This window comes from Anomaloglossus baeobatrachus (assembly GCF_048569485.1).
Source record: "Anomaloglossus baeobatrachus isolate aAnoBae1 chromosome 5 unlocalized genomic scaffold, aAnoBae1.hap1 SUPER_5_unloc_6, whole genome shotgun sequence".
Taxonomy (NCBI): Eukaryota; Metazoa; Chordata; class Amphibia; order Anura; family Aromobatidae; genus Anomaloglossus; species Anomaloglossus baeobatrachus.
Genome location: NW_027441810.1, coordinates 1,210,234 through 1,227,327, shown reverse-complemented (window position 1 = coordinate 1,227,327; position 17,094 = coordinate 1,210,234). Strand labels below are relative to the sequence as shown.

General features: G+C 49.9%; 2 protein-coding genes across 2 annotated transcripts in view; one reads left to right on the top strand and one right to left on the bottom strand.

Moving 5' to 3' along the window:
• Nucleotides 1–1,043: 1,043 nt before the first annotated feature.
• LOC142259301 (uncharacterized) lies at nucleotides 1,044–2,698 on the bottom strand. Its single transcript, XM_075331772.1, has 7 exons — nucleotides 2,654–2,698; nucleotides 1,952–2,026; nucleotides 1,741–1,824; nucleotides 1,448–1,664; nucleotides 1,213–1,369; nucleotides 1,136–1,145; nucleotides 1,044–1,085 (listed from the first exon to the last, which is right to left on the bottom strand). Exons 1-7 carry the CDS (start codon nucleotides 2,696–2,698, stop codon nucleotides 1,044–1,046), a joined length of 630 nt encoding a protein of 209 aa, XP_075187887.1.
• A 9,175-nt stretch (nucleotides 2,699–11,873) lies between these two features.
• LOC142259289 (uncharacterized) overlaps nucleotides 11,874–17,094 on the top strand; it is a 101,961-nt gene continuing 96,740 nt past the window's right edge. The window contains exons 1-3 of the mRNA XM_075331767.1: nucleotides 11,874–12,280; nucleotides 12,364–12,461; nucleotides 12,658–12,748. Of these exons, the coding sequence (XP_075187882.1) occupies nucleotides 12,148–12,280; nucleotides 12,364–12,461; nucleotides 12,658–12,748 (322 nt within the window). The 5' untranslated portion in view covers nucleotides 11,874–12,147. The remainder of the gene's footprint in view (nucleotides 12,281–12,363; nucleotides 12,462–12,657; nucleotides 12,749–17,094) is intronic.

Here is a 17,094-nt window from a genome sequence, read left to right as displayed (position 1 = left end):
AAACACACAATAAATCATTAAACCAATAAAGTATTATTTATTATATAACTTAATTTTTTTAATGGAAAAATTATAAATTTAAAAATTCTTGAGTGGAGATAGTACTGGAGGGGCTGGGGCTGTCAGATGGGAACACTTGGACAGTGGGAGTATGGAGGGTGGATTTTGGTGAGGGTGAAGGAAAACAAGAAAGAAAAGGTAAAGTAGTGGTGGTGGAGAAACAAAGAGGAAAAACAGGAGATGGGATGGGATTTGGTAAGGATTTGAGGGGTGGAGGGATTGGGGGACAGAAGAGGTGGTGGTTGAAGAAGAGTGTGGTAGTTGGGGCAGGATGGGTATGGAAGGAGACGGGTGGTACTGGGCAGGGGTACAGGTGGGGCAGGGAGTGGACGCACAGATGTTGGGAACTGGTATGGGGCTGGATGCTGGAACGGGACAGGATGCTGGTATTGTATAGGAGAGGGAGGAGGGACAGTGGCTGGAGGGGAGGCAGGTGCGGCAGGAATTAGGGTGGTTGGAGGTGGTTGGGAGGTAACCTGTGCCAGAGCATACTGGGTGGCTTGCATTACATGCATCTGCTGCTCAGGAAAAGGGTTTTCCATGCGCTCGAGGACTGCTTGGAAAAAACAATGAGTGGTCGACTTTCTAACATCTAAATGCAGCCTGTCCAGACGCGTGCACCATTAGTGCGTATTATTTTGAATAGTGTTTTGAACCAGTCTGAATGCAGCACTGGTTTGCTCGGAGAGCAATTTGATTGCGTTCTGGAAGGCTGCATTTAGAAGCAAGAACTCGGGCGCATAGCTCCTATCCAGAGCCCTCTGACGCTGACGCCTAGAACCCAAAGGTGTTCTACTGAGGGCAGCAGTGTCAGAGGGGTGGGGTAGGGGAAATCTACCTCGTCAGCAGCAGCTTCATGTAATGAAGCCTCACCAGATGCTCCAGCGCTGGTGGATGGGACAGAGGGACCAGAAGATAGGGAAGGTGCAGAAGGGTGGGGTCTGTCCAAGTGTTCTCCGGTGGATGACTGTGTTGGGATCGCTTCAGGACGGTTTGATGCTGGCTCCCAGGTGCTGCAGACAATGCTGTGGAAGAAAGGAAACAAAAAAAAATAAATTAATTATATTGCTATTGCCTGTCTCTTGCTGAAACTCAAAAAAAGGTTACACATGTAAACAGTTTAACTTTGTAGATGTTGTGTGAAATATTTACCTTCTGTACGCCATTGTTGTCCGGAGGAATGCCAACACTCTGAAATACTTATATCTTAATACGCGTCCTCCGGATCCACTCGGGGCCAGCATCTCTTTGTTCAACTCCTTCTTGAAGCGATCCCTGATGGACCGCCACCGGTTCTGAACTTTTTCCCCTGAAAAGTGAAAACACAATGGTTAGTATACAAAACATTACATCCTGCAACATAACCTACTGAACTGTGAATACTTACTTGCTCGATTCTGGGCTCTAGGATTGAGGTCCTCCCAACCTGTCACCACTTCACGGCAAACCTCCTCCCATAGTCTACGGGTTACAACCGAATCAGCGTGGCGGCGGTCACCCATATTCCACAGGGGCTCCCGCTCTCGAACTTCATCGATGAGGAGGTCGATGTTGTTGATACATCCTGCCTCCTCACCGTCCGAGTCAGGATCCCGCTGTGAAGCCTGTTGAAAACAGATAAACAAAAAAAAATTACACAAAAATGACAATGAAATAGATAAAAACAAAATAACAACTTACACTGTGACCGCCGCGACGATTATGCCGACGACCATGGGAGGAGGGGTTGGGAGCAACTCTACCACGAGCCCCAGAATCGGAAGCCTGAATAAAACAAAAAAAATAATAAAATAAGCTTGGATGTGTTGGGTGTAGTGTGGATCTGTTGGGTGTACTGTGGATGTGTTGGGTGTACTGTGATCTTTCTGTGATGCATGTAAAATAAACTTACACTCTGTGCGCCCACTCCTTGTATCTCTCCACCCCTCGCGTCCCCTTCTGGAAGCGCCTCACGTTGTTCATATTCCTGTTAAAAAAAAAGGTAAATCGATATGTAATTTATTTTGATTGTTAACCTTTTCAGGCCCAGAGCATTTTCCCTTTTTTTATTTTTCCTCCTACGAGGGCTTGTTTTTTTTGCGGGACAAGTTGTACTTTTAAATTAAACAAACCATAAAATTTACCATATAGTGTACTGGAAAACAACCAAAAAATTCCAAGTATGGAAAAGCTGCAAAAAAAGTGTTAATGCACAATATTTTGTTGGATATTTAATTCACCATGTTCACTATATCGTAAAACTAATATGTTGTTGTGATGCCTGAGGTCGGTGCGAGTTTGTAGGCACCAAACATGTATAGTTTTACTTGTATGTATGGTGTATAAAAAAAATGCCACGCGCACATACAACTCGCTGCCAGACTTTGGCTGCGAGATATAAGGGGTTAAAAGTTGCGGGTGGAATAATGCGATTCCACTCAACTAGCAGGCACACATGTCAGCTGATAAAAACAGCTGATATGTGCGCGGATCTTCGCGACCTGCCCACGGCAGGGGGCGGAGATTAACCTTACACAATCCATGACGAATATATCTGTCGTGGGTCGTAAATGGGTTAAAAAAAAAAAAATAAATAAATAAAAAAAAAACAAACCTCATTTTGCTGAGAAGGAGCAGGAGGGTTCCCAGAAGAAGACATGCTGGCTGGCTGGCTCTCTGCGGCGGCTGGCACTCAGTTGGTGGCTGGCCCGGCAGTTGGTGGTTGGTCCGGCAGTTGGTGGCTGGCACTCAGTTGGTGGCTGGCCTGGCAGTTGGTGGCTGGCCGCTCAGTTGGTGGCTGGCCCGGCAGTTGGTGGCTGGCCTGTCAGTTGGTTGCCTGGCAGTTGGTGGCCTGGCATTGGTAGGCGGTCTGTGCGGCCTGGCTCTCGGTGGCAGGCGGGCAGGCAGCCTGGAACTCTGCGGCGGGCAGGCTGTTTCTCTCCGGCGGGCGGGCAAGCTGGTTCTCTCTGGCGGGCGGCCTGGTTCTCTCCAGCGGGCGGGCTGGCTCTATGCGGCGTGCGGGCTGACTCTCTGCAGTGGGCTCTCTGTGGCAGAAAGTCTTGCCGTGTTGGCAAGAAGTAGTCAGGGACAATAGGCATGCTCAGTTAAAAAAAAAAACGATCCGGCGACCGTATCCATTTTTTTCTGCATTGGGCCGGATCCTCCGGCGTCCTTAGGCTTCCATTATAAATCACGCTGTATGGCGCCGGATCCGGTGCGATGCGTTTTTTCGCCGCAGACAAAGAACGCTGCAAGCAACTTTCCATCCGGCCGCCGCAGCGGCTAAACATGCCGCATCTGGCAAAAAACGGATGCAACGCAAAGCCATACGGCACAATCCAATGATGAAAAAACGCATCCGGCGGCAAAAAAAACGGATGAGTTTTTTCTGCAAAGCGCCGGATTGTGCCTGATTGCAAAAAACTGATATGTGAAAGCAGCCTTATATTGTGTAAAAACTGATGTGACGGATCCGGTAGAAAAACGGATTTTTTTTTATTTGTTTTTATTTTCAATGCCAAATGAGGAGAGAGAGAGAGAGACTCCATCATCACCGGCTTGATGTTGAGTTGGCTACAGATTCTATGCTAGGGATGGGCTGCATCTTAATGGGGAGGGTGCAGCTCTGCTGGGGCAGAAAATGGCTAAAAGGTTGGAGGAGTGTTTAAACTAGGAATGGGGGGCGAGGGTATTCACTTTATAGAAGGGGAATGTAGTGCAGATAGTGACCAGGGCACAAGTAATGAAATTGGGGGTGGTACGGGGGGAAGGGTTAGGACAGTTAATACAGTAAGCAGGAATACAGGTACATAGTCATACGTAACGTGCATGTACACTAATGCCCGAAGCCTCACAAATAAGGTGGAGGAATTAGAATTAATATTGTTGGAAGAAAATGATGATATAGTGGGGATATCAGAGACATGGCTGGATGAGAGCTATGACTGGGCTGTTAATTTACAGGGTTATAGCCTATTCAGGAATGACCGTACAAATAAGCGAGGGGGAGGTGTGTGTCTATATGTAAAATCATCCTTAAAACCCATCCTGCGTGACAACATATGTGAGGGTACTGAGAATGTAGAGTTCCTATGGGTGGAGATAAGGGGGGGAGAATGAATAATAAAATACTGATAGGGGTGTGTTATAAGACGCCGAATATTATGGAAGAGGTAGAGAATCTCCTCATAAAGCAAATTGATAAAGCAGCGAGTCTCGGAGAGGTAATTATTATGGGGGACTTTAACTATCCTGATATAAATTGGGGAACAGAAACTTGCAGTTCCAGCAAAGGAAATAGATTTTTGATAACAATGAAAGATAATTACCTTTCACAAATGGTACAGGACCCCACAAGAGGGGGAGCACTACTAGATCTTGTACTAACCAATAGGCCAGACCGCATATCAAATATACAAGTTGGGGGTTACTTGGGGAATAGTGATCACAAAATAATAAGTTTTCATGTATTCTTTAGTAAGATGTCTAGCAGAGGGGCTACAAGGACACTAAACTTCAGGAAAGCAAATTTTAAACGGTTGAGAGATGATCTTAGTGCAATAAACTGGGATGATGTACTAAGTAATAAAAGTACACAAAGCAAATGGGAGACTTTTATGAGCATCCTGAATAGGGCTTGTGCAGAAAATATACCCTATGGGAACAAACATGCTAGAAATAGGAGGAAACCCCTATGGCTAAATAGAGCTGTAAGGGAAGCAATAAAAGAAAAACAGAAAGCCTTAAAAGAATTAAAGAGGGTAGGTAGTGATGAGGCATTATATAATTATAGAAAATTAAATAAAATATGTAAAAAGCAAATTAAGTTAGCTAAGTTTGAGACAGAGAGACTCATTGCGAGAGAAAGTAAAAATAATCCTAAAATATTCTTTAACTACATAAACAGTAAAAAACTGAAAAGCGATAGTGTTGGCCCCCTTAAAAATAGTCTTGGTGAAATGGTGGAAGGGGATGAGGGTAAAGCCAACCTGCTGAATGACTTTTTTTCTACGGTTTTTATACAAGAAAATGCCATGGCAGATGACATGACCAGTGATACCATAAATTCACCCTTGATTATTACCTGCTTAACCCAGCAGGAAGTACGCCGCCGCCTCGAAATCACTAAGGTTGACAAATCTCCGGGCCCGGATGGCATACACCCCAGAGTACTACAGGAATTGAGTTCTGTGATAGATAGACCATTATTTTTAATCTTCTCAGATTCCTTAATAACAGGGTCGGTACCGCAGGACTGGTGCAAAGCAAATGTGGTGCCAATATTCAAAAAGGGGACAAAAACTGAGCCGGGAAATTATAGGCCGGTAAGTTTAACCTCTACGGTTGGTAAAATCCTTGAGGGTTTCTTGAGAGATGCTATACTGGAGTATCTCAAGAAAAATAACCTTATGACAAAGTATCAACATGGGTTTATGAGGGATCGATCCTGTCAAACTAATTTGATCAGCTTCTATGAAGAGGTAAGTTCAAGCCTGGACCAGGGAAATGCAGTGGATGTTGTGTATATGGACTTTTCAAAAGCTTTTGATACGGTGCCACACAAAAGGTTGGTACATAAAATGAGAATAATGGGGATAGGGGAAAATATGTGTAACTGGGTTAAAAACTGGCTCATTGATAGGAAACAAAGGGTGGTTATTAATGGTACGTACTCGGACTGGGTCTCAGCTCATAGTGGGGTACCACAGGGGTCAGTATTGGGCCCGCTTCTTTTCAACATATTTATAAATGACCTTGTTGGGGGCATGCAGAGTAGAATTTCAATATTTGCAGATGATACTAAACTCTGCAGGGTAATCAATACAGAGGAGGATAATTTTATATTACAGGGAGATTTATGTAAATTGGAGGATTGGGCTAAGAAGTGGCAATTGAAGTTTAATGTAGATAAATGTAAGGTCATGCACTTGGGTAGAGGAAATAACATTTATGATTATGTACTTAATTGTAGAACACTGGGTAAAACAGACACAGAAAAAGACTTGGGTGTATGGGTGGATGGTAAACTTCACTTTAGTGGACAGTGTCAGGCAGCTGCTGCCAGGGCTAATAAAATAATGGGATGTATTAAAAGAGGTATAAGTGTTCATGAAAAAAATATAGTTCTACCTCTGTACAAGTCACTAGTACGACCGCACTTAGAATACTGTGTACAATTCTGGTCACCGATATATAAGAAGGACATAGCTGAACTGGAGAGGGTGCAGAGAAGAGCGACCAAGATTATTAGAGGAATGGGTGGGCTGCAATACCAAGACAGGTTATTAAACTTGGGGTTATTTAGTTTGGAAAAACGAAGGCTTAGGGGGGATCTAATCACAATGTATAAATATATGAAGGGACAGTACAGAGACCTTTCCAAAGATCTTTTTACACCTAGGCCTGTGACTGGAACACGGGGGCATCCGCTACGTCTTGAGGAAAGAAGGTTTAATCATAATCACAGATGAGGATTCTTTACAGTACGAGCAGTGAGACTATGGAACTCTCTGCCGCATGATGTTGTAATGAGTGAGTCACTACTAACATTTAAGCAGAGCCTGGATGCCTTTCTTGAAAAATTTAATATTAGTAGTTATGTATATTAGATTTTATGACAGGGTATTGATCCAGGGAACTAGTCTGATTGCCGGATGTGGAGTCAGGAAGGAATTTTTTTCCCCATTGGAGCTTGTTTGCCACATTGGGGTTTATTTTGCCTTCCTCTGGATCAACATGTTAGGCTACGGGTTGAACTAGATGGACTTTGGGCGGCTTTGCACATTGCGACATCGCACGTGCGATGTCGATGGGGTCAAATCGAAAGTGACGCACATCCGGCGTCGCAGTCGATATCGCAGCGTGCAAATCCTTTTTGATACGAGGAACGAGCGCAAAAGCGTCGTTATCGTATCATCAGTGCAGACTCCGACATTTCCATAATGCCGGTGGAGCGACAGGTACGCTGTTGTTTCTCGCTCCTGCGGCAGCGCACATCGCTGTGTATCTAGCCGCAGGAGCGAGGAACATCACCTTACCTGCGTCCCGGCTGCAATGAGGAAGGACGGAGGTGGGCGGGATGTTTACGTCCCGCTCATCTCCGTCCCTCCGCTTCTATTGGCCGCCTGCCGTGTGACGTCGCTGTGCTTAGGAAGGAGGCGGGTCACCGGCCAGACCGATGTCGTAGGACAGGTAAGTGCATGTGAAACTGCCATGTTCGCTACGGCAGCTATCACAAGATATCGCACCTGCGATGGGGCGGGGACTATCGCTGCAGCATCGGTAACACATTGTTACCGATGTCGCAACGTGCAAAGCCCACCTTAGAGTCTCCCTTCAACCTTAAAACTATGATACTATGATGACATTTATTCCTTTACCATTTATTATTGGGAATTTGACTTCATTTATTACAGATTATTGTTTCCTTTATATAAATGGCCCTTCACTTTTTTTTTATATTCAGCGCTTGTTATGTCACTTCAATAATATAATTATTATCCCACATTTATTATGTTGTGCGCTATCACCTCACAGCCCAGCAGTCCTGCATACACTGAGGAGCTGACCATGTGACCCCTGACTCCTCCCCTCCATGTGACATCATCACAGGTCCTGTAAGCACAGAGCAGCCATATATCTAGTGTGCGGCTCTGCAGGTGGAGGTAGGTGCAGGGTATTATATATCTAGTGTGCGGCTCTGCAGGTGGAGGTAGGTGCAGGGTATTATATATCTAGTGCGCGGCTCTGCAGGTGGAGGTAGGTGCAGGGTATTATATATCTAGTGTGCGGCTCTGCAGGTGGAGGTAGGTGCAGGGTATTATATATCTAGTGTGCGGCTCTGCAGGTGGAGGTAGGTGCAGGGTATTATATATCTAGTGTGCGGCTCTGCAGGAGGAGGTAGGTGCAGGGTATTATATATCTGTGTGCGGCTCTGCAGGTGGAGGTAGGTGCAGGGTATTATATATCTAGTGTGCGGCTCTGCAGGTGGAGGTAGGTGCAGGGTATTATATATCTAGTGTGCGGCTCTGCAGGTGGAGGTAGGTGCAGGGTATTATATATCTAGTGTGCGGCTCTGCAGGTGGAGGTAGGTGCAGGGTATTATATATCTAGTGTGCGGCTCTGCAGGTGGAGGTAGGTGCAGGGTATTATATATCTAGTGTGCGGCTCTGCAGGTGGAGGTAGGTGCAGGGTATTATATATCTAGTGTGCGGCTCTGCAGGTGGAGGTAGGTGCAGGGTATTATATATCTAGTGTGCGGCTCTGCAGGTGGAGGTAGGTGCAGGGTATTATATATCTAGTGTGCGGCTCTGCAGGTGGAGGTAGGTGCAGGGTATTATATATCTAGTGTGCGGCTCTGCAGGTGGAGGTAGGTGCAGGGTATTATATATCTAGTGTGCGGCTCTGCAGGTGGAGGTAGGTGCAGGGTATTATATATCTAGTGTGCGGCTCTGCAGGAGGAGGTAGGTGCAGGGTATTATATATCTAGTGTGCGGCTCTGCAGGTGGAGGTAGGTGCAGGGTATTATATATCTAGTGTGCGGCTCTGCAGGTGGAGGTAGGTGCAGGGTATTATATATCTAGTGTGCGGCTCTGCAGGTGGAGGTAGGTGCAGGGGATTATATATCTAGTGTGCGGCTCTGCAGGTGGAGGTAGGTGCAGGGTATTATATATCTAGTGTGCGGCTCTGCAGGTGGAGGTAGGTGCAGGGTATTATATATCTAGTGTGCGGCTCTGCAGGTGGAGGTAGGTGCAGGGTATTATATATCTAGTGTGCGGCTCTGCAGGTGGAGGTAGGTGCAGGGTATTATATATCTAGTGTGTGGCTCTGCAGGGGGAGGTAGGTGCAGGGTATTATATATCTAGTGTGCGGCTCTGCAGGTGGAGGTAGGTGCAGGGTATTATATATCTAGTGTGCGGCTCTGCAGGTGGAGGTAGGTGCAGGGTATTATATATCTAGTGTGCGGCTCTGCAGGTGGAGGTAGGTGCAGGGTATTATATATCTAGTGTGCGGCTCTGCAGGTGGAGGTAGGTGCAGGGTATTATATATCTAGTGTGCGGCTCTGCAGGTGGAGGTAGGTGCAGGGCATTATATATCTAGTGTGCGGCTCTGCAGGTGGAGGTAGGTGCAGGGTATTATATATCTAGTGTGCGGCTCTGCAGGTGGAGGTAGGTGCAGGGTATTATATATCTAGTGTGCGGCTCTGCAGGTGGAGGTAGGTGCAGGGTATTATATATCTAGTGTGCGGCTCTGCAGGTGGAGGTAGGTGCAGGGTATTATATATCTAGTGTGCGGCTCTGCAGGTGGAGGTAGGTGCAGGGTATTATATATCTAGTGTGCGGCTCTGCAGGTGGAGGTAGGTGCAGGGTATTATATATCTAGTGTGCGGCTCTGCAGGTGGAGGTAGGTGCAGGGTATTATATATCTAGTGTGCGGCTCTGCAGGTGGAGGTAGGTGCAGGGTATTATATATCTAGTGTGCGGCTCTGCAGGTGGAGGTAGGTGCAGGGTATTATATATCTAGTGTGCGGCTCTGCAGGTGGAGGTAGGTGCAGGGTATTATATATCTAGTGTGCGGCTCTGCAGGAGGAGGTATGTGGAGATTCCCCATTACTGGGCTCAGGCTCCATACACATTAGATGCTGGGAGAACAATCGCTCTATAGAAGAGAATCCTCCTGATTGACCCATCAAGGATGGATATGGACAGGGACAAGATGGCGGAGAGGATATTACACCTCACCCTAGAGATCCTCTTCCGGCTTACTGGAGAGGTGAGAGATTCTGATGACGTCACATTACATCATTCTTATCTATGGGAATAACAGATGGACAGAACTGGAGAGGTGAGGACTCTGGAAATGTCTGGAGTGAGATTTCTTACTGTGTCTCTCCATAACCAGGATTACACAGTAGTGAAGAAGACCTCTAGTGAGCGCTGTCAGGCCCCTGTGTCTGAGGGATGGGGAAGACCCCTGAGCCCAATCACGGGGCCTCCACCTCACCCCCCGATACATGAGGACATCAATGACCAGAAGATCCTAGAACTCACCTACAAGATGATTGAGCTGCTGACTGGAGAGGTGACACTGCTGGGAATGCTGGGACATTATACAGCAGGGGTGGGGAACCTTTTTACTGCCGGGGGCCATCTGGAAATTTCTACAAACCATCGGGGGCCGCACAAAATTATCAATGTGAAAATTACCCCGCTACATTTGGTCAAGCAATTAATTAACTCACCCCTATTGTGGTGGCCAGAGATGCTTCTGTTTGGCGCAGCGGTTAATTTTAGGTGATATTGATCATGTTGCTTCTCACAGCTGCTTTTCCAGGATTGTCTCTGTCTGGAGCAGTCAACTCTTTGTGATTAATAAGATTGGTAAATCATATACATCACAACTGACACTGGGACTGCTGAATATATATATACATCACAGGAGGGGCTGGGGGCATATACATCACATAGGAGACGCTGGAACTACTGTATATACATCACATAGGAGACGCTGGGACAGCTGTATATATATTAAAGGAGATGCCCCAGGCCCTTCTGTGATGTATATGCCTCAGCATCTCCAATGTGATGTATATGCCACCAGCCCCTCTTGTTATGTATATGCCCCCAGTGTCTCCTGTGATGTGTATGCTCCAGCCCCACCTGTAATATATACATTACAGAAGACAATGGGGCATATACATCACAGGAGGGGCTGGGGGCATATACATCACAGGATATATGCCCCCAGCCCCTCCTGTGATGTATATTTCCCCAGTGTCTCCTGTGATGTGTATGCTCCATCCCCACCTGTAATATATACATTACAGCAGACAGTGGGGTATATACATCACAGGAGGGGCTGGGAGCATATACATCACAGGTGGGGCTGGGAGAATATATACGTCACAAAAAAGGCTGAGGACATATACATCACTGGGAGGCATAGATATGGCTTTGGAGCGCAGACAGCACGGGGGGGGGGTCACGGACAGCACTGGGGGGGCATGGACAGCACTGGGGGGGCATGGACAGCACTGGGGGGCACGGACAGCACTGGGGGGCACGGACAGCACTGGGGGGCATGGACAGCAATAGGGGGGCACGGGGGAAACTGACAACACATGCAGAGCCCAGACATTGCAACGGGGGCGCAGACAGCATGGGGGAGCATGGACATCACTGGGGGCACAGCACTGGGAGGTGGGGGGGGGGAGTCACACAGCTATGGGGTAGTGGGGGGCACACAGCTCTGGGGGAGTGGGGGGCACACAGCTCTGGGGGAGTGGGGGGCACACAGCTCTGAGGGAGTGGGGCACACAGACCTAGTAGAGGGTGGCACACAGACCTAGTGGAGGGGGGGCACACAGACCTTGTGGAGGGGGGGACACACAGACCTAGTGGAGAGGGGGGACACACAGACCTAGTGGAGAGGGGGGACACACAGACCTAGGGGAGGGGGGGCACACAGCCCTGGGGGCCACACAAACCTGGGGGCCACACAAACTTGGCAGACACACAACCCTGGGGAAGAAGCACACAACCCTGGTGGAGCGGACACAAGGGAGCAGGGAAATGAGCACATAGCAGCACAGTGGGAACGGGCACACAGCACAGTGGGAGCGCACACGGGGGAGCGGGTGCAGAGGAGCTGGCACAAAGGAGTGAGCACGGGGGAGCTGTAACGGAGAAGCGGGCAAGGGTGAGCGCGCACGGAGAAGCGGGCACGGGGGAGCGAGCACGTGTTAGCTGGCACACAGCACGGGGGAGCGCGCACAGAAGAGCTGGCACGCAGCAGGGGGGGGAGCGCGCACTTACTAGTTGACTTGAAGCCGTCAAACTGCTGCTGGGCTTCTGTGGGACGGGGCGAAAGTGTTAACCCCGCCCACAAAATAAGTCCTCCTGAGCACACACTCACTGACCAGCGTTCAGTAGTGAATGCTGAATGCGCGTCCTCGTAGCGCGCATGGGGATTTAAAGGGCCGGCAACCGGCAAGACGCAGGCTGCTGGCAGAGTCCTGGGGGCCGTACAAAAGGTCTTCGCGGGCCGTATGTTCCCCACCCCTGTTATACAGTAACGCTATGAAGGGATCGGGGGTGACGGTATCATTGTATGTGTCAGGTTCCTATAAGGTGTCAGGACGTCACCGTCTATTTCTCCATGGAGGAGTGGGAGTATTTAGAAGGACACAAAGATCTGTACAAGGACGTCATGATGGAGGTTCCCCAGCCCCTCACATCACCAGGTAATAGACAGGGCTAAATACACATGGCCTATAATTATCTGTATGTAAGGAATGAATTCAGTCCCTGTATGTGTCTCCTCCAGGTCTATCCAGTAAGAGGACAACACCAGAGAGATGTCCCCGTCCTCTTCTCCCACAGGACTGTAAACAAGAAGATCCCGATGTTCCTCAGGATCATCAGGTAGATGGAGAGAAGGTGCCATGAAATCTCCTATGATGTGTAGACGGCTGTGAAGGTCTTGTGCTCAGTCTTGTTTTATCCTCCAGTATTATATGTGTTATACTTGTGTAATGAGAGTGGTGGAGATGGCAGGATTAGAGCTGATCATAGATGGGACTTCTCCATCTGTCTGTGACTTTTACAGTATTTGTTTCAGGGTGAAGATCTGCCCCATATTAATACTACAGAGACATATGTGAGGGGTGATGAGCGGAGTAAAGAGGAGATTCCTACAGATAACCGCCCAGGTGAGTAGTGACCACTAAATGCAGAGAAGTCACAGATTCTTCTCAGTCACCGGCTGTGGCTGCTTTATCAGGGTTGTAGTCCGGTCATATCACATGGTCACAATTCTGCTGCTAGACCACCACATGCTCCTCCACCCAAAACTGTCCCCATTATTTTGGGCATTGGATGCCCTTCTGTTGGAGTGAGATCTGTATCAGCCAAATCTTACAGGTAGGATCCATCCTATCCCCTGAAATTAGAAGATGATGACCCTTAAGCGGGCTTTACACGCTATAATATATTTTATGATGTGTCGGCGGGGTCACGTCGTAAGTGACGCACATCCGGCATTGTTAGTTACATTGTAGCGTGTGAAACCTCCGTGCGATTGCAATTGAACGTAAAAACGTTAATCGCGCGCACGTCGTTCAAAACCTAAAAATTGAACATCGGGTTGTTCAATGTACCCGGGGTAGCACACATCGCAGCGTCTGACACCCCGGGAACGATGAACAGATCTTACCTGCGGCTCCCGGCTGGCAATGCGGAAGGAAGGAGGTGGGCGGAATGTTTATGTCCCGCTCATCTCCACCCCTCCGTTTCTATTGGCCGGCTGCCGCGTGACGTCGCTGTGACGCCAAACGTCCCTCCCACTCCAGGAAGTGGACGTTCGCCGCCCACAGCGAGGTCGTATGGACGAGTAAGTACGTGTGACGGGGGTTAATCGTTTGTGCGACACAGTCAACAAATTGAACGTGCCGCACATACGATGGGGGCGAGTCACATCGCATATGATATCGTAGTCTTAATTGTAAGGAGTAAAGCAGGCTTGTAAGGAGTCCGTCCAATGCGCACAACCCCCTACCATCCTGAAACAAATGGATTGTGTGAGCGCTTCAGCGGAACGCTCAAAACAGCTCATTAGCCGTTATTTGGAGTCTGAGGGGGGGACCGGGAGAAAAACCTGCAGCAGCTCCTTTTTGCTTACCAGGAGGTGCCGCAGGACTCCACTGGGTTCTCCCCCTTCAAATTGCTGTTCGGCCGAAAAGTACGAGGGCCCCTAGAGCTGGTACGAGAGAGTTGGGAGGGCACCTTCCCCACAGTAGAGGTTCCCATACTGGACTATGTTCAAAAGTTTAGGGAAAGCATGTGTCGCGGGCGGGGAGGAGGGTGTCAGCACTGCGCTCACCCCCACTGCTTGGGTCCGGCTGCTGCTGCTCAGTGGTGGCTCGAGCGGTGGGCCGGATCCCGGGGGTTCTCGAGCGGCACTCCTCGCCCGTGAGTGAAAAGGGGGGTTGTTTGGGTGTTTTGGGGATTTATTGTCCGCGACGCCACCCACGGTGACTCGTTAACACCACCGCTGCTCTGTATGGGAGGCCCGGGAGTGGTGGTGCGGAGCAGCCAGTTGTTGATGTGCCCCTCCGTGGGTAGGGGTAGTGGTGCTCCCGGGGCCCAGGGATGGACTTGAGATGGTGGGCAGGCGGGTATGGGGCCCGTGGAGGTGCAGGGGCGCAGGGGCAGCGCTGTGCCTTGCGGCACTGTGGTACTCACTCAGCCAGTAAACACGACACAGTTCTCGGTAAACAAACGGCTGGTTGGACGGGTCCCTCGGACGGTTCACGGTGCTGCGGTTCCCTGCAGTCAGCGGTGACGGTCTCTTCCCTGCACCTATGAAATGTCTGTTTGGTAGCGATGGGTTCCCACCGGTTACCCGCTCCCCGGCTACAATCTGGACCGGAGGAGCCACTCTCTTGCCCGCAGGCGCTGGCCCTGGGAAACTGGTGCCTTGGCGGTGTTTTCCCGTTGAGGTTGGACCTTTGCCTTCAATCAGGACTTGCTTGTTGGGAGACAGACGTCCCCTTCACTAACGGATTTGGCAATTTACGGCGACTCCAAGCCTTGCCGGGATCCGAAAGGCCCCTGCCCTGGTGCTGACTGCCCTTTGTATACTGCTCCAGACCACTGGGCACACAGCATCCGTGGTCCTTCCAGCAACCTCCAGACAGTCCCACTGCAGACCTTCACCGCCGTCTGCTGACCTTGCTGACTCCGTCCGGGCACACAGCCACGGACCAACTTCAGGCCTTCTGTCACTTTCACTTGTCCTGTCACTACTCTTACTTCCTTACTCCTTCACTTCCCTCCACTCATCTGCCTGGTTCTTCCTGCCTCCAGGGCTGTGAACTCCTTGGTGGGCGGACACCAACTGCCTGGCTCCACCCCCTGGTGTGGACACCAGCCCCTGGAGGAAGGCAACAAGGATTTTAGGTTAGCTGGTGTACCTACAGGGAATGTGGGGTGCGTGTGGTGTTGTGACCTGTGACCCCTGGCTTGCCCAGGGCGTCACATTCCCCCTTAGCAAAACGCAGACCGTCCTCAGGCTGCCCGTCCAACACCGGTTTTATTTTCCTTTTTGTTTTCTGTAAATGATATGAAAAAGAGTAAACACATATAAATTATGACATCATCCCACATCGGGAGGCACATTCTTAAACGTTACTAAACGGTTTTACGGGTACGGTTTCCGCTCTCTCCCACCCAAGCAACCTGGCCCTGATGCTGCCCCTAAAGCCCAGGCAGCACCCCTTGACCCAAGTCCAGCACCAGTTACCCGAGCGGGATCTGTCCTTCCCCTCCAGAGGGTAGCCACCAGTTCCTGTGGTGGCTGGGCCCCAGCCTGCTCTGCTGGGGGCCCTCCCTCCAACCTGCCTCTCTGGAGGCGGCATTGCGGAAACGGTACGGTAAAACAATATATTTACAAGCCACTAACGTCTGTGGTTGCCCTGCAAGTTCACGGGCTTGTCCATGGATAGTTCCCATGCAAGCTTTTTTAACGGTCCCCACGGGGACAACGGTGCCGGCTCCGGCCGGTTCAATCACAAAGATAATCTGGTGACTTTCACGGTATCATCATTTTTCATCATTTCAAACTTTTCAAACTTTTAAACCAAACAAACTCACATAACTGCCTTACTGATCCCCTCTCTAAAGGACGGTCTCCCTGTACCTAAGTGGGGGTCTACCTAGGTTGGAACGGGTGGACCTTCGGGGGCCGGTGTCAGTGGGGCTAGGCAGTGGGGCAGAGGGAACAATTGGTTCCTCCTCCCGGCTATCGTGTGGGGCAGGTGGAGGCATAGGGGAGCTGGGCATAGGTTCATCCCTGGGCACTGGCACTGGTTCTGGCTCACGGTTGACCGCTTCCACCACTTCTTCATCCACAGGTTGTGGGAACAGTATCACTGGAAGAATCACCGCGCCGTTCTGCGTAGGCCAGTCTGCGGGGAAGTCACCCATCACAGTGTGGATCACCTCTTTTGCCTTCTCCGCTGGTGGAGGAACTGGCACTTCGGTCATTGTTCTCAAGGCTGGTGGGCACCTTTTTAGATGGTCCCGAGAAACCGTGGCCAAAGTACCCCCTTGGTCACGACTGATCTGGTAAGCCTTTCCATCTTCCCATCCTGTGGGTTGGATGACGTAGGGGGTTTGTTCCCATTGATCATCCAACTTGTGGGTTTTTCTCTTCCGCTTCAACACCACATCTCCAGGCTGGAAAGGACCGGCAGCCGCTTTCTGATTGAAGTGCCGCTCCTGCTGTTGTCGACTCCGACCCAGGTTCTTCTCCACATACTCCTGAATCTGTCGGTACTGCACCCTCCGCCGGGCGTCCCATTTAGCCGTTGCGGGGAGCGTCTCTGGGGCTTCAAGCCCTATTTCCAGGTCCACTGGCAGCCGGCCAGGCCGAGCCCTCATCAGATACGCTGGGGTGCACTTCGTTGAGCTGGACGGGATGTTATTGTACATATCGACCAAGTCAGGCAGCTTCTCCGGCCACAGATTCCGCTCCTCTAATGGCAACGTCTTGAGGAGACCAAGGACCAGATGGTTCATCTTCTCACACATACCGTTGGTTTGGGCATGGTAAGGTGTGGTCCGGATCTTCTTGCAACCATACAGCTGACAGAACTCATGGAATACCTCCGCCTCAAAGGCTGGACCTTGGTCGGTGAGCACCTTCTCAGGGTATCCATGGGGCCGACAGAAGTAAGCCTGGAACGCTCTTGCGGCGGTACGGCCGGTTAAGTCCTTGACCGGGACAACCACCATGAACCGGGAGTAATGATCTACTATGGTCAGAGCGTAGGTGTACCCACTTCGGCTGGGGGTGAGCTTTACATGGTCCAAGGCGACCAGCTCCAGCGGTTGGTGTGTAACGATGGGGCGAAGGGGGGCCTTCTGGCTGGCTTCATCCTTCCTCCTCAACGTTCAAGGACCGCACTCCCGACACCAGGCCTCCACCGATTCCCGCATCCCACTCCAATAGAACCGCTCTCTCAACAGCATCTCCAGCTTCTTCCATCCGAAGTGA

What these genes read in the sequence shown, in the direction of transcription:
- LOC142259301 (XM_075331772.1), bottom strand. Translation starts at nt 2,698, where the DNA reads ATGTCTTCTTCTGGGAACCCTCCTGCTCCTTCTCAGCAAAATGAG. An exon ending in AAGGAGTGGGCGCACAGAGT is followed by an intron (nt 1,825 to 1,951) that starts GTAAGTTTATTT and finishes TGTTTTATTCAG; the next exon opens with GCTTCCGATTCTGGGGCTCG. An exon ending in TAGAGCCCAGAATCGAGCAA is followed by an intron (nt 1,370 to 1,447) that starts GTAAGTATTCAC and finishes TTCACTTTTCAG; the next exon opens with GGGAAAAAGTTCAGAACCGG.